Source organism: Crocodylus porosus, unplaced genomic scaffold (genome assembly GCF_001723895.1).
Source record: "Crocodylus porosus isolate Cpor-Errol unplaced genomic scaffold, CroPor_comp1, whole genome shotgun sequence".
NCBI lineage: Eukaryota > Metazoa > Chordata > Crocodylia > Crocodylidae > Crocodylus > Crocodylus porosus.
In genome coordinates, this window is record NW_017728931.1 from 47,103,857 (window position 1) to 47,120,191 (window position 16,335).

A 16,335-nucleotide genomic window follows, 5' to 3' on the forward strand; every position below is an offset into this window, starting at 1 on the left:
GTCATCTTCCCTGGTGCACTATGTCCTCGTTTCATCTGCTTAAAAAAACAAAAAAATTTTGGCTTGAGAACCGTGCATGAAGAGGAAGGTTCTGCCTGGTGGTGTTTGCTGTTGTTTAAATTTAGAACTTGTTAGCCATAGCAGCTTGCTTCATACTGTAAGGGTATTTCGGCATTAAAACAGGGGTGTCAGACATACAGGCTGTGGAACCAGTTAATCTCGCTGGCTGCTAGAAGTTGGGGGGCATTGCCTGCTGCAGAACTCAGGGTCCCTGGACCCTTATGAACATGGCTGTCAGTGGCAGCCCCCTGGATTCATGGACACTGCTCAAACTCAGCCATATGCTGCTGCATGCTGGTGGGCTTGCACTGCTACCTCGTCCCAGACTTGTGTTGCTTCCATGCTGCCACCTAAACGTGGGTCTGCACTGCCTCCCAATATAGATCCATCCTGCTATCTGGCCTGGGTTTGCAGTGACTTTGACACCGTAGTATTAAAACAACATTCTGACTACTTTCTACCACTTCTGTGTATGTGAAGTTTATACTATGTGAAGTTAGCTACTACTTTGAAAACCCTTAGAGCAGTGGTTCTTAAATGTTTTAGACTTTGAGGCATCCTTCTGTAATTTTTGTGAATTGAGAGGCACCCCATTTCAAAAACGGCACTTATCTCCTGAAGAGCATTGTATTTATCTCTTCTCTCCCTGCATCACCCTTCAGAGGCTATCATGGCACCCTGGTGCTGTGGGATCCTGGTTGAAAATCACTGCACTAGTTATTCATTACTCTGTGACATCTATCATTGATTACTGGTTCTCAGAAAGCATTAATCTGTTGGGTCTAGAAGCGTGAGTGTCTGCACATCTATAGCAAGATGTTGAGAGGTAGGAATAAAGGATCATCAAAAGGTGAGTGTGTAGTGGAGAAATCTATTGACTCTGAAATATTCAAATGTAAAATTTTTGTCAAATGTTCCTTGGCCAACTCTAATTATAGTTTGACTTAAGGTTGTGAGATGCTGGTTTTAACAGACCTGTTTTTGCCAGTATCATGAACTGATCTTTGTCAGGCTTCAGGCTAGGAAACAGTAAAGAGAGAGAGTATTATTCTGAGGGATGACTTCTGTATCATCATTTTCTTGACTGCCAAATTGTCCTGTGCTGCCTCTAGGAAGCTTCCTAGATAAACATGACTCCTAAGCAAAATTGCAGTCTTTTTCTCAGACTGAATCTTCAGAACTATGGGTACAAATGTTCATTTCTGTCTCTAGTGTACTTACCTGTAGAATCCTACAAGCATTTAACCTTTCATTTGTATTATTCAGTATCTGTATACAACCTGAGAGGGCTAATGAGATGATGTGTCTTCAAATGCCAAAGAACCTCTGGCAGCAAAACTTTGTACTTCTGTCTCTGACTGGTCACAAGACTGTAGTCCATCCTAGCAGATGCAATAGTCCACATGTGTGTGACCTCCAGTTTTAATTATTGGCATTCCCAATTTAGAAATAGTCACCAACCATGAGAGAGCTCTCACTGCCATAGCTTGTTTGATTAGCAGTGCAAGCTGCCATGATCATATCACCCTCACACCTTGTACTCTCTCCACATAGTGCCTGTTGAATTGAGTTCAGTGCAGGCCTTTTCACAACTTGGGACATTTTGTGGGATTACGTGTAGGTAACTGAGAAATCACCTCTGCCTCCATGACCGTGATCTCACTCGGATACAGTGCAGCACCATGAAGCAGAAGGTTGAAAATGGCTTATCCCTGGCCTAGTTTTTGATGACGACATATTATTTAGTGGCCTTAACAGAAACTGAGACGTTTTTGTATGCATTAGCATTTTGCAAAACATAGATGTTAAGATGGATGGAAAGGTAATTGGTCATGGACGTGCAGTAACCTGTTGAATCCTGATGAAATACCTTCTTTTTCTCTTAAGTTAAATGAAATAGGCTCTCAGTGAGTAGAAACCATCTGAATCTTCTCAATTCATTTGTTAGCCTTTTGTTAACAGCTCTGATAGTGCTATTAGGAAACGCCTGAATTCTTAGGACATATCCATTTACTAGCACGTCTTGTAATTCATTGAACTTTTTTTACTTTCTCCTGTTCATTGGAAAGTGATTAGCAAGAAAAGAATTCTGAAAGATGGAGAACAGAGATATCAAAGATCATATGTAGGAGGCAAAATACACTTGTAGATGAAAAGCCAAAATAAAAGATTGAAGAGCATATAGGCAGAGCAAGCTAGTGCCCTGAAGCAGGAAACATAGTAATTAATTGGATATCAGTATTAATGCTGACTCATAGTCAACGATGGAACAATAATTAGACAAAGGCATGCAGAAGAGCTGTTTTCCAAATGTGACTAGCATCATCATCCTCTGACACTTCAAAATTTTGGAAAGGGAAGTTGGAATCGCAGAAACCTATTACAGATGAAAGAGACAACCAGAAATTCAACAGGTTAACAGTAAAGTTTCTAGAATTTCTCAGTAGACATCTCTGAATTTCTGATGGAGTGAACTGCAGTTATTTAAAACTACTCTCAGTTAGCTGCCTGTCTCACAAGCTTATGTGACTTGACCACGCTGCAAGACAACAGTGGTGGCTTTGCCAGCATCTTCTAAAGAAGTGGTTCTTAACCTTTTCAGATTCAGGGCGTCCCTCCACTCTCTTTTAATGTGGTTCCACCCCTGGATGAGAACTACTGTTTGTGCTGCCTCAACTTACTTTGGTGGTTCTTAACTGGGTGTTGCTGCCTCCAAGTAAAACTGCTTGCTACACAGCCAGACTGGGATGGGCTCTGGCATATGAGCATGCTTGTCTTGCATTGTGGCACTCTGATAACCCTAAAATAGCCATGAATTCTGGTTTGGGCTGTTCAGTCTGCTTGCCCTTCTGCTCTTCTCAGAGAGGCATGGATGAAACTGTCCCAGGTACCTCTGGGAGTGGCCAGACCAGGAAGGGCTATAGCCCAAGGCAGCTCTATTGGTTGCTTTAGGATTATCAGAGCCCTAATGCAGCAAGAGCACATGTATGCCTCAATCCTGGACATAGGTGTTGCCACTGCTGTGGCAGCCAGAAACAATTGCCCTATGTCATGATACCCCTAAAGGGGTTCTGTGGCACCCTGGTTGCAGACCACTGCTCTGAAGGCAGATGCTAAATTAGTAACTTTTTCTGGGCTTTACAATTAACCATTTCTTTTTCTCAGTTGAGAAGGGTAAAGCATGTTAAATCTCTTCTCTGATGTTTTCATATCTTTTTGGAAAGTGCACATGAAGATGAGATTAGACGTATGAGTGATTATATACAAGTAGCTTTTAACGGGCTGAATGAGTTAAAGAAAAAGAGAGGGAGAGAGATTAGGAGAGCCACATTTTCAAGTGACTTATCAATTTTTTTTTCTCCTCTCTAAGAGATGTATAGATTTAAAATTCAAGAACACAAAGGGTAACAATTGAAGAGCAGCTAAATCTCACACATGCAAGTTCTGAAAGCTGCGGTCTCAGAAGAACATTCCCTTAAACTTTGCTAGTAGAGTTTGTGGGCCTCTTTCATAATCTAATTTATGCTGTAAGGTTCATACTTGCTGCTTTCTTCACATCTGGCTCATACCCTCATCACAACTCACATCTTGGCTGGGGGCACTATTTTTGGCTCTGTTGCACCTTATTTTTTCCCTTCTTCAAAGTTTCCTTCAAACCCTCACTCCCTTCAAGATGTTTCTACAAAATGGGGAGAGCAAGAAAAGAGAAATAAAAGCAAAATGCAAAAGGAGCAGATAGCAATGTAATGCTCACTCAACAGTTCACTTATTTTACCCGCTTTCTATCATTTATCTAGCTGCATGTTGCAATAAGTTCTTTTGGACCTCCCCTTGCCAGTCTCTGAAGTACTTAGTAAGCTACTGGTGCTATGCAAACAAATATATACACATCCATTGTATAGACAACATCTGGTTTGACTGTATGGTTGTGTATTTCCAAGAAGGGTAAGGAAGCTTCTTCTGCTCTGGTTTTATCTTAAATTCTGCAAGTGAAATCATCTTTTGATTCAAAGAAGGGTATGTGAGAGCATTTGACTAAAGAAGCTTCATCTGAGTCCCATACAAACTAAATTATTATATTTCCAGATTTCCTCTTTCTTCTCTACAAGTCACAATGAGGAAAAAAGTTGGATTCCTTTGATGTGAAAAAGCAATATATCACTTCTCTGAAAGAACATTTCTCAGTCTCTCATGTGAAAAAGGATTAACACCTCCAACAAAGGTCCTGTAGATCACAGAACTAAGCAGCAATACTGAACAGTATTCCTGAGGAGTGGAAAAACTGTATTTAAGCAAGAGATTGTTTGAACTGGCAAACAGAGGCTTTTTAATAGCTGAAGATCTAAGATAAAGGATTAAACCGTTCTGAAGTATCTACACTTAAACAACTCTAAAGACGAGGAAGCAAGTTTAAATTCATGAAAGACTGTCTTTGTTTTCTTAAATGAACCATGTTCTTTAGTGTCAAAACAATCTATTTACTTCATTGTGAACTACATAAACTTTATTGCATTACCAAATATCTATTAAACAGTGGGCTTGCTTAATATTTTTTTTTTTGATTAAAGCAGTTGCATAGTCCAAATAGCTGCAAAGTGTGAATTTAGATGTACATAAGTATTGTGTCCAAAGATGAAACAAAGGAGCAGCATGCTTTGTCTCATTAAGTAATACTTGCACAGTAAGTATAACGAGAAGTACATTAAGATACTATATTTTTAAATGGCTGCTCGCATCATGTTTTTTTCTTTGCGTGTAAACCTCACTTGATACCTCATAACATCAGGCATGATCTGTAAAGATATGTCAGAAGCTTCAGAAAAGTAGGAGAAGTACGTAGTATAGTAGATTTTTTGGAGTGGCATTAATCAGTTTTCTCTAGGAAGAGGCTTAATTTCTCCTGGTACATATTAGACAGCAACTCCAGGAATCTAAAATGGATAAAACTTGTTGGAGACTATTACGGGGGGGGGGGGGTTATTGTTTGCTGTGTTACTTTAATCTTTAAATATGTAATGAAGAAAAAATCCCATAGCAATTCCATTACAGCTCTAGCTTGTCTTGTAACTAAACCATGTTTTATCTTTTCTATTTTAAGAATTAAATTACAACGTTTTTTAATCTCAAATAGCAAACAGGTAACCTTCTGACCTTTTCAGTAAATCCCCAACTGAACCTTTGAAATTAGGGTGATTTTAGCATTTTATGACACAGAATAAAAATCTCTAATTCTGTTTCCAAATAGTGTAACCTGAACACACATTTTATTAAGCTCTTGACTCATTCAGCCATGTGTATTTTGTAAAGTTCCTATGGTTATTGTTTTACAATAGCTGCTTCCAGAAGCATTGTAAGGGTTTCAATTAATCAGCTCTTTGTGTGCTTCAGACTATGCAAATTTATCACATCAGACCATTCAGCAGCTCCTGGGAAAGCAGTGTACAAACTGTATTGTCTTCTAGCGCCTCCTCTCATTTGGAGTGATGTTTTTAATAAGAAAGCTAATCAAGTTTACTTATGCATTATTTATCTGTTAATTTTAATTCTGTCCTTCTTTACATCTTATGTCAAATGGGATGTAGCTAGTGATATGATAGATCTATAAATGATTCGGCAGTTGAGCAAAGCCAGTATGATTTAGCACTCTTTCTCTGGAGTTGTACATAGTTGTTTAACAAACACAGTGGCTAATTAGAGGATTTTGAAGCGAATGTACCTTTTTGTGTTTCTCCTCATGATTTTACAGGCTTCTTGTCTCCCAAATGCCGTGCAGTTTTACAGTTGGAATTGTATTTGGAAATATTTTTTCTTGCTGGAGGGGCTTAGCTCTTACCCTTAAGCCCAGTGCCTGTTTTGTTACTAGGTGCATTTAGTAATGAAAAATCCAGAGTGTTATGTTGGTTTTGTAGCTGTAGAATGATGTAGGTGCAAAACAAATCCATCCAGTAGTGGGCTGGTTTTCATGTCTCCAGCAGAAATTAGTATTATTACTGCTGATACTTCTATTCACTCACTTAGTTCCCTTTGTTTTCTGATGTGCCTCCTATTGGTAATAATTAGTTTTGCATTTTTTGACTTATTTGATTCTTTTTTATCCTTTTCATTTTGTGTGTTTATGGAAGGAATCCATGTAGTATTGTGTGAGAACAACATTCTTCTACTGCTGTATATTTTTGTTTGTCAAACCATTTTATGAGAGTAGTAAATTTACGTTGCATAGCAAACAATGAAAGCAACATCTAGCAAAAGAAAATCTAGTATCTGAGTCTCTGCAAATATAAAAATAAAATCTCTGAAAGAATACCTTCATTCCTTTGAATTCCTAAGACTCTGATCCTGCAATGGGATCCACATGGTTAGGGCCTCCAAGTCCCACGGAAACTAATGGTACTCCATGAAGACTGGGATTTATGCCAACATGGGTCCTTTTAAAGGACAGAGGCCATGGTATTTAAAGTGAGGAAATTGCCACATATCTGAGCACTATATGGCAGCAGTAGCTGAAGAATGCAGCTCATGGTTATTGTTTAAAAGTTTCTTTAAATAATTTTTTTGTTACTTAGCTATTCCTTTTTCAACCAACTGGAGTACTCGTGCATAAATGTTGTCAGCCATAATCTTTAAAACAAACTAAACAAAAACAAACAAAAGAAACTTCTAAGGCATTAATTTTAATTTCAGTGAGCCATCTCAAAAATAAATTCCTGTCAATAAGTTATACAATTAAAGAAAATCAAAATTATAATTGAGAAAAACAGAGATCTAGAAAACATCCAGCAGTTTGACTGCTTGCAAATATAAACTTCTTAGATGAACCAGTGCATTTTAAAAAAGTTCACTCTGTGTGAAAGAAATATTTGCAGGACTCTCTTTGACTCCTTTCTTTGTTTCCATTCTGTCTGCAGTATATGAATGGCATAGTGTACACATGATGGCAAAATTTTGACCAGTAATAGTAGAGTGTTTTATAGCAAAACAATTTCAGACTGTATTATTCACAAGCGAATGGGGCATTTAAAAAAAAGGGAAAGTGACTGACGCGCGTGCACGCACGCATGCACACGCGCGCACACACACACTTACTTTAATTCATACTTCAGATTTGTCTATATGTGATAAATAGTTTTTTCTCATAATCTGAAAACTATTATGTCTGTAGTAAAATTGACACAAATATTTACGTTAATCCTACAGGGTGGATTATTACAATAGAAATATGATACTCCCAAACTGGCAGATGAGTTATGGGTGGTTAAGGTGGTGAATTTCAGTTTGGCTGTGTACAGGGCAAGCCCTTCAGACCAGCAGCTTTCTTATGTCCTGCATCTATATTTATTTCTGCAGTGCTTAATCATCCAATCCCAATTGCTGTTCCATTGTAATGAGTGAATTCATTTGATCATTTTTTCATACTCTGCTTTTATTGTCAAATGGGTGCAGTTGAGTAGAGTTAACTTTTTTCCCTTCCCCCTTGGGTATTTTGACCTTGCAGTGGTGTTTCCCATTTACCACTGGAAGGTTGCACTGTAAACAATGGGTCAAGAACTCTGAATGAGCTGGGGCATGGAATCTGCATCTTAAACTATGAACCTGTAAGCAGCGTTTTATATAGCAAAATATTCTCCAGGTGACTAATTGTATTTGTTATACTCTTTCAAGGACAAAGTGGCTTCTAAATGCAATATGCTCTATACAATTACTATTATTCGTGCTATACACAGACCATAGAGAAGTTTATAAATAGGGGTATTTCCCAGAGAAGGAATGACCTGCAGTGAGAGAATTTAGTTTTACCCTAAAAAAAAAATAAGAAAGAAAGGAAAGGGAGGAAAACCCTTTGTCACATTCTCCAGATATAGCTGTTTGACATAGATATAGAGGAATAGATATTCTCTGACTTTTTAAAAAAAATTGTTTTTTGCATCTTGGTGTAGGATTAAGATTTATGACTTCTTGCAGAAATAGGACTTTAAAAATGGCCTACTGGGTTTCAGATCATCAGATTCTGTCTAAATATTTTGTTTTAACTTCTAAGCTCATTATGCTGTCTTTGTGTTAACTTGTATTAAAATCTGTCAGCTATGACTGGTCTCATAACCACAGTCAGCGGACCAGAATAAGTTAATTATTTACTTGTGTCACTAGTGCTCTTCATCTAATGAAATGCACAGCTGTGTTAGATCTGCAGTTGGATGTGTAGATTCCATTGTTATACAAGTCAGCAGAGGGTAGAAGCCGCTATGATGGAGAGCCCTCAGTTCTTTCTGCTGTTCTGCCTTTCTGTGTCGATTTCATGGATCTTTTATCATTCACTTTCACACAAAACAAACAACACAGTGGCTGTCTGCTATGGGAACCGTCTTGGCATATAAAAGGGTTTTCAGATCCTAAAGTAATTTTAAGTTAGCTAAGATTTAATTTTTGGCTTACAGGTGCCCTTATTTCAGATGCAACCTCAAGTTTTTTAAAAAGAGAATGCGAATGTGGGGTAAACCTGTGTACTATATATACATATGTATGTTTAGGATGGGGAAATTAAAATCATCCTGCAAGCAAGAAACCTGATTTCTTTTTTTATTTTATTTTTTTTTTTTAATTATCTTTATTATTATTTAATCTGCTTTCACCAATGATTCTCTCTGGAGAACAGCCAGTTAATGATTTGTCATAACAAAACAGTGGAGATTTTAAGTTTGTATGAGGTCAGAAACTAAACGTAAGACTGCAGGCACTCATCCTCCTCTCCCCTCCCCCGTTCTTGCCATTCTCATTCTGTTGGCTACTGTCCCCTGCACCTATCCCTGTCTTGTTAGGACTGTGGACGAGGAGCTCCCTCCTGAGCCGACGCCAATATCCCCCTGTGAACTGGCTGGTTGGGGGATGCCTTTTTAGGGATGTAACCAGCACCCTCAGCCCCCTCCACTCGAGGACTGTTCTCAGAGTGCGCTCTGGCAGTGGCACTGGGCTGATCTCACCGAGCCTGCAGTCTCTCTTTTTTTCAGCCCTGAGAGCTTCTGGAAAAGATTGTCTGACTGAAACAGTTGTCTTGATTCAAACACCTGAATTTAAAATGCTGCTACCCTTCAGGGCAAGCTGCTAGATCTTACATTTCAATCTATAAAACTCACTGTGGAAACCATTATGAAGGCTGGGAAGGAATGATTTGTGGAGAACTTAAAGCAATTTGAATGGATTTCACACATTTAAGTTTCTTGGGCTTTTCAACTCTATTTATCTCCACCCCCCCTGGCTCTCCCAACACCCTATTGGCTTCAAATTATTGGGACTAAAAAGAGCTTCCAACATTTTTCCAAGTTGGAGGGCGTTATCTCTGATGTAACCTATAATTTCATCAGGCAACAGATCATATTTCCCCAGCTCTCCTAATAGAAAACCTCTTTGGAGATCATTGTTCTCAAAGACCGGACTATGCATGCATCTTTGGGCCAAGTTTTCAAAAATAATCAGTGTTTTTAAGTACCCAGAGAGATGCATTAAAGACTTCAAATTTTCAGGAAGTACAGCACATGCTCTGATGATTAACTCTTTGATTTAAGTGGCTTGAGTTGAGTACACAAAATCCCTTGTCACTTTTGGAAAACGTATGTTTTCTTCTTGATTGCTCTTTGGGAATGAGGCGAGCAAATTTGCACCCCTGAAGTTATCATGTAGCAATTTATTAACTGTAGTTTGTCAGCACTAAGAGGGAAATTTAATCTTGCTAAGTAGTGATCCATGAGCAAGAGAAAGGAGTGTCAGAACATTGACGAAAATGTGGTAGTAAGTCACTGCCCTATGGTGCTTTGTTTTTGTGAGTTGACATTTTTTTTAACTCTCCTTTTAGGGGTGTGTGGGCTGATTGTTCCTCAGGAAGACATGCCATTTTGTGATACAGGAATTTGTCCAGATATCATAATGAATCCTCATGGCTTCCCATCACGTATGACGGTCAGTTGTATTACATTACATACATATTACATTGTGTTGTGGGGCAGGGGGGAGGTAGGGAAAAAACCCTCTTCTCTCTACCTGTCACCATAAAAATAGAAAATTAAGTGAAATAAATGAAGTAAACAAGGTCTTTAGCTGACAGAAAAGTATGGAATGACATGCAATGTGTGTGGTTGGGTTTGTTTGTTTGTTTGTTTGTTTGTTTGTTTGTTTTTCCACCTTCATTTCATGTATTTGCTCTCCTGAGATGATTTTTTTTAGTGCTCAGTTTTGAATATATCGAAGTACCTAATGTAAATAGGACACAATTTTTGCATATGGCATTATGAGATGATGCATCCTAGGCAGGTGGGAAAGCAGAACAAAGTGTTGCGGTCAGATGTGAGAGAAACCATCATCTCCTTCACATTGTTTTAACACAGTATCCATCCCCACCCTCAGCTTTTTTCAGTCCAGGTGAAGAAACGGGTTATCTTTTGTGGCCAATAATCAAGATATTTCAGAAGAGATCAGGGCACAATTAAATTGTGTATAAAGATGATAAAAATTGCCGTCAGGTTTTTTCGTATGAAATTTTGAGTACTTTTTTTAACTAATTTGTCAGAACTTTTGCTGCTGTTATATTTCCAGAATTGCATTCATGAATTCTTTTAAATCTCTTCTTGATAGGTGAGTAACTGAGAGTCAAGTGAAATAACTTTAATCAAACCTAAGTGCTTCTGTACTGGACCTGTTGGCACAAGTAAAGTTAAAAGGGTGGGAAAAAAGTTGAATAATTAAAGTCTAGTGCTGTATTGGACTAACTCTACAAAATGAATGGTTTTCACTGAATAGCTTCACAAAAAATGAAAACAGACTATTTCTTTAAGATTCAGATTTAATGTATTACAGCATGAGAAGAAAAAAATGTGCATGCTTGTGAATTTGGGGAGAAAATCTTAGGGAAAATGTCAGATGCGTTGTTTTTTTCATTGGCAAGAAGTACTTGAACCAACATGAAACAATATGTCTTGCCTGACCAAGTTGATTTCCTTTTACAATAGGTTGACAGGCTATGTGGATGGGAGAGAACAGTGGATGCAATTGGTCCTTGGTTTTTAGCAAGACTGTTGACACTATCTCCCATAACATTCCCATTAATAAGCTAAGGGAATAGAGACGTAATGAAAATATTATAATTTAGATACATAATTGGTTGGATCATTATGCTCAATGAGAAGTCACAGTGGCTCAATGTCCAGTTGGGAGGAGGTACTAAGTGGGCATACCCCAGAGGCCTGCCCTAGTTTCAGCACTGTTTTAACATTTTCATTTATGCTTTGGAGGGTATAACTGAAGGGACACTTAGCAAATTTGTGGATGATGACCAATTGGGTGGAGTTGCAGATGCTCTTGAGGGAAGGGCTGGGATCCAGAGTGGCCTGGAAAACTGGAGAAATGGTCTGAAACCAGTAAGATTAAATTCAGCAAGGACGAGTGCAGTATTCTGCACTTGGGACAGAATAATTGCATGCACGGATACAGACTGGGGAATGATTAGGTGAGCTACATTACTGCAGAGAAGGACCCTGGAGGTTGCATTAGATCATAAATTGAATATGAGCCAAAAGAGCGTTCTTGTTGCCAAAAAAGCTAACAGCATACTAGGTTGTATTAGCAGGAGTATCTCTCGCAAATCAAGGGAAGTAATCTGTCTGACTATTAGGCATCGGTGAGGCCTCGCCTGGAGCACTATGTGTTCAGTTTTGAGGAACACTTCAAGAAAGTTTTGGCCAGATTGGAAATAGCCCAGCAGAGAGTGACAAAAATGATTAGGAGCCTGGGAAACCTGAGAAAAGGCTGAAAGGATTATTTAGTCTGGAGATGAGAAGACTGAGGGGGGGATTTGATTAGTCTTCAAATACTGAAAGGGTGATTATAGAGGATGGAGATGGACTTTTCTCTGTGGGCGTAGAAGGCAGAGCTACAAGCCATAACCTTCGTACTACAGGAAAGGAAATTTGGGTTGGAGATTAGGAAGAACATTCTGACCACATGGGTGGGCAAGCATTGGAACAGGCTGCCTCAAAGTTAGGGTCTCTCCATCCCTAGGCATCTTCAGGAGCAGGTTAGACAGACCAGGATGGCTACTTAAGGGCTGATCTTGCCTTGAGCAGGGGGCTGACTAGATCCTTTTCAGCCCTACTTTCGCATGGTCCTGATTTAGAAAGTAAGCTTCCTGTAATAGACAATCTTACTGTTGTCTCCCATTTTGTTTTTCCCCACTTCTTACTTAGTTTACATCATGACATTGGAGGGAGAGGATTTTTGCCAAGGCATAGCTTTTCCACTCCAGTATTTTTCAGACTTTTAATCCATTTTCAGTTGGGTTTTTTTGTTGGTTTGTGTTTTGGTTTGGTTTCCACGGAAACCCAAGTCTTGCACTATGGCAGCGTAGCTGCAGCTGGAGTCTCCATGGAGACCAGCCCCAGCCATGCTGGCAGGGGCTGCTGGGAAATCGAGTCTGGCTGCTGGTCTGATCTGCTGTTTTGCCCACCCCTGGACTAGATTGTGAGATTAAACCCTGGCCAGCATAAGGTGCAGCCCAGGGAGACAGACTTCGAAGTGGTAATTTCTCTCCCTGTCTCTCTGTTGCTTCAAGGAACAACTAAACCATGCCTATAACAATCAGCCAGGATAGCCATGTCACTGAGCATAGTGAGGACAGAGCCAAGCCTCTATCTACCTACGTAGGGTATTGGGGATATATTCTACGCAGAGCCTGTTCCTTTTCATGATGTAGGTTGGTGGTGTAGGGATATAAGGGAATAGATTGCACTCCATAAGTGCACTGCTGCCATACCAACCAGGCTATGATTTTGTGCTTTATTTGGGCCTTTTCCCTTTTGCTTGTTTTCCTCTCCCATTTTTCCCCATTAGCTTGCTTCCTTCTGCTCCCAGTCCTCATGCCGAGCACTCCAACCTCAGTTGTCTAGGAGTGAGGCTAGATTGTGGGTCATGCTCATCTTACTAAATATGAGTAATAAAACTTTCAGATAGCAAATAACAGCAATATAGCAAGTGTTCCTCACCACATGACAGTGAGCTGGCAGTTTTGTATTAAGACGATGACGCTTAAAATATAATGAAGGGGTTGATGGGTGAGACGTGCATCAAGAAGGTACTCTTGCTAATTCTTGCTTTCCATTGCGTAGGTGGGAAAATTAATTGAACTGTTGGCTGGAAAGGCTGGCGTCCTAGATGGCAGATTTCACTATGGAACAGCTTTTGGAGGCAGTAAAGTTAAGGATGTATGTGAAGATCTTATTCGCCATGGTTATAACTACCTAGGGAAGGACTATGTAACATCTGGTATCACTGGGTAAGAATCTGCTTCAAAGATATTACTTTTTCCAAGAGTTCTGAATATCTTTGCCTGTAGACCAATGTGGCTAAAAGCGGTATCCCTACATAGGTGTAGGCATTTCAAAGGAGTGGGGAAAGAACATCCTGTAGGGGCACAACTGAAATATTTTCTTATACCTCTGTTAAGAACAAGTATATCTCTGACATGAAGTGAAGTACATGAATAATGGAATTTTTTTCCCATTGTTCTTACATTTTACCTTTTAAACATCAAATACTTCAGATTTTCATTGTACCAGTGCATCCATGACTTTAGCATGAATGGCTGTTGACACACAAGACAAAGCAGTTAAACTTCAGATCTGCAAGAAATGAATGCAAAACCAAGATTTCCTTGCACAGGGTTCTAAGTAACTCTCTAAGTTGTTGTTGTTGTTGTTTTTTGTTTTTTTTCTTGGCAGCCGTTGTTACGTTTTTGTTGAACAAGATTTGCATTATCACATTAACTACAATAATACTGTAAAATACAGAATTGGAGGCAGGTGTCTGTTTCTTGGCAGTAGTTTTTGCCTGCTTGTTTAGCTGGTTATACAGTGATTCAGTCTGGCATAATAGCCTAATCTGTTAAGTTCCTGCTGTGTTGATCAGACTGTCTTTGGAGATCTGAAGTTCAAAGAACATGAGATACTTCAGAAACAGGAAAAGGCCATATGGTCCCACATGCCTGCCCTTCTAAAATGTATCTTAATCCCACCTTCCTGACTTTTTTCATTTATTCCTTCCAATCCCCCTTCCTCCTCCAAAGACAGACTTAGGTGATTCTTGAATACATCCATGCTCTACTTCTAGTTGCCTTGCTCTCTAACTGATTCCATATGTTGATTACATTTTTTGATTAAATAAATATGATTTAAATTCCCTCTTTTACTCCTTATTCCCTGAGTTCTATATGATCTTTCCTAAATATTGAAATTTTTACTAGCATGTAAACACCTTTTGTTAATAGCTTCTATAGTTTTGAGAACAGTGCCTTGATGACTAATAATTATTTTCTAGGGAGAATAAGCCAACTTTTGCTTTAATATTCCCTCTTAACTTGGATTTGGAGTACTCTGTTTAGTTAAGAGCCAGCAATATTTTGTATAAGTGGGATGTGCTGCTAGAGCAGAAAAATATGATAGAAATAAAATTTCAAGGACTGACCTGTTTGGGGTAGCAAATGTCATAATACAGATTTACATAAGCACCAACCTGAGAGCTTTTCATCTCCCTGCAGCTTGGAGCTGGTCTGGGGAAGGGGCAAGGCTGAGGTGATCCCAGCCTGGCTCGAGCTGTGGCGGGGGGGGCAGGCGAGAAGCTCCTGGGTTGGGGCTTCTCCTCCCCTCTCCCCAATCTGACCCCAGCTGGTGGAGTGAGTTCCAGGTGGGAGTGGGAAGGGATACGTTCCCATCCTCCAGAAGGTGGAGGCTGGAGAGAGGGTGGGGCTGAGCCAAACTTTGCCTGGTTTGCTGGGCTGCAAGAGTGGGAACAAAAAGCCCCCACCACAGGGCCCTTTCCTCCCCCTGTTCTATAGCCTGGGACTAAGGGGGCCTGGGCATCCATTCCCTTGCCCCCTGTCCCACTGGACTGACAGGTCCACACAGGAAGCAGGCTAGGGAGCTGAGTGCTTCAGCTCTGTGACTGCTGGGGGTGGGGCCAGCTTTCTTGTGTTGGAGCAGACAGCACAGCCCAGGGCTGCAAAGCATCCTGGGATGCTGAGAAACTGTTAACTTGAATCGGGAAGGGATTTGGGACAGAAGTTCCATAAATGTGTTTAACCTAAGTCTGTTAAGCCTGATACTACATGTTTATCTTAAACCATTTTCAGCCATATTGAAAGTGGTTTATGTGCACTGAACTTCAGTTCTGAGATGAGTTTAAACCAGTTTCCAATCACTTAAACCAGTTTGTGTAACTTCTCTCCCTAGCCTTGGAGTTTGTTCATGCCTCTATTACTGAAATAAGCCTGAAAGTCCAAATGCTTTTTTTGTGGCTTATGATGCCTGGATTGTTCCAGATTGCCTTGCTAATGTTCCTGTTTAGTAGATTGTGTCTAGGGGTAAAAATGAGTAACCAAGATTTGTGATTTATTTTCTATTCCTTTAGAGAACCATTGGAAGCCTATATCTATTTTGGTCCTGTATATTATCAGAAACTAAAGCACATGGTGTTGGATAAGATGCATGCCAGAGCTCGAGGACCCAGAGCTGTCCTTACCAGGTAGAGTTAAGTGTGCATGGTGCTTGCTGTGCAGTCAGAAAAATGCTTAATTGCCTATTTAACAACATGGAAGATAAATTCTGCTTCACAGGATGTAACTTTTAAAGTTTTTAGCATTTTGCTAAGCAGCAAAAAAAACCTGTGGCATCTTATGATAGGAGGAAGTTACTTTGACCATTCAGTGAGTACCTTGTACAACTAAGAGGTGAGGTTCTTCTGCCGCTAACCCATTTCTTTTGCATTTGAGAAATGAATCTTGTGAATCGACAGTTCATATGTGTGGCGTACTAAAATATGCTGTAGTATCTAGACCTCTAAGGTTATTCACTATCCTTGGCATATTAAGAATTTTTCTTACTTAGTAGTAGTTTTACAAAACCAGAGAGCGGGAGGAGGAGAAAACTTGCAGCAGTTAACACGAATCCTCCCATGGAAATTGTGGTAGATCAGAGGGAGCAGAATATGAGCAGGCTTAGCTCCCTACCTGCTGCTACTCAGTTACTATAAAGAAGGACCTTTTTTTCTTCTTTTTGCCTTTCAAAACCAAGGTGTGTAGTACATTCCAAAGTGCGTTGCATGCAAAACAACAACAAAACCAAAAAACCCAGTAATCCCTCTGCCAGCCGACTTGAACAGTCAGCTGTGTTCTCAACTAATGATCTAACTGCTCGTTTTTTGTTGTTGTTGGTTTTCTGGTTTTGTTTTGGGGGGGTTTTTTGG

The 16,335-nt window shown here is 39.7% G+C and overlaps 1 protein-coding gene across 1 annotated transcript in view; it reads left to right on the forward strand.

Annotated features, from left to right (window-relative positions):
- Positions 1–16,335, forward strand: part of POLR3B (RNA polymerase III subunit B) — a 132,874-nt gene that overhangs the window by 100,205 nt on the left and 16,334 nt on the right. Inside the window, exons 24-26 of the mRNA XM_019543900.1 lie at positions 9,905–10,008; positions 13,206–13,372; positions 15,502–15,615. Coding sequence (XP_019399445.1) covers positions 9,905–10,008; positions 13,206–13,372; positions 15,502–15,615 — 385 coding nt within the window. The remainder of the gene's footprint in view (positions 1–9,904; positions 10,009–13,205; positions 13,373–15,501; positions 15,616–16,335) is intronic.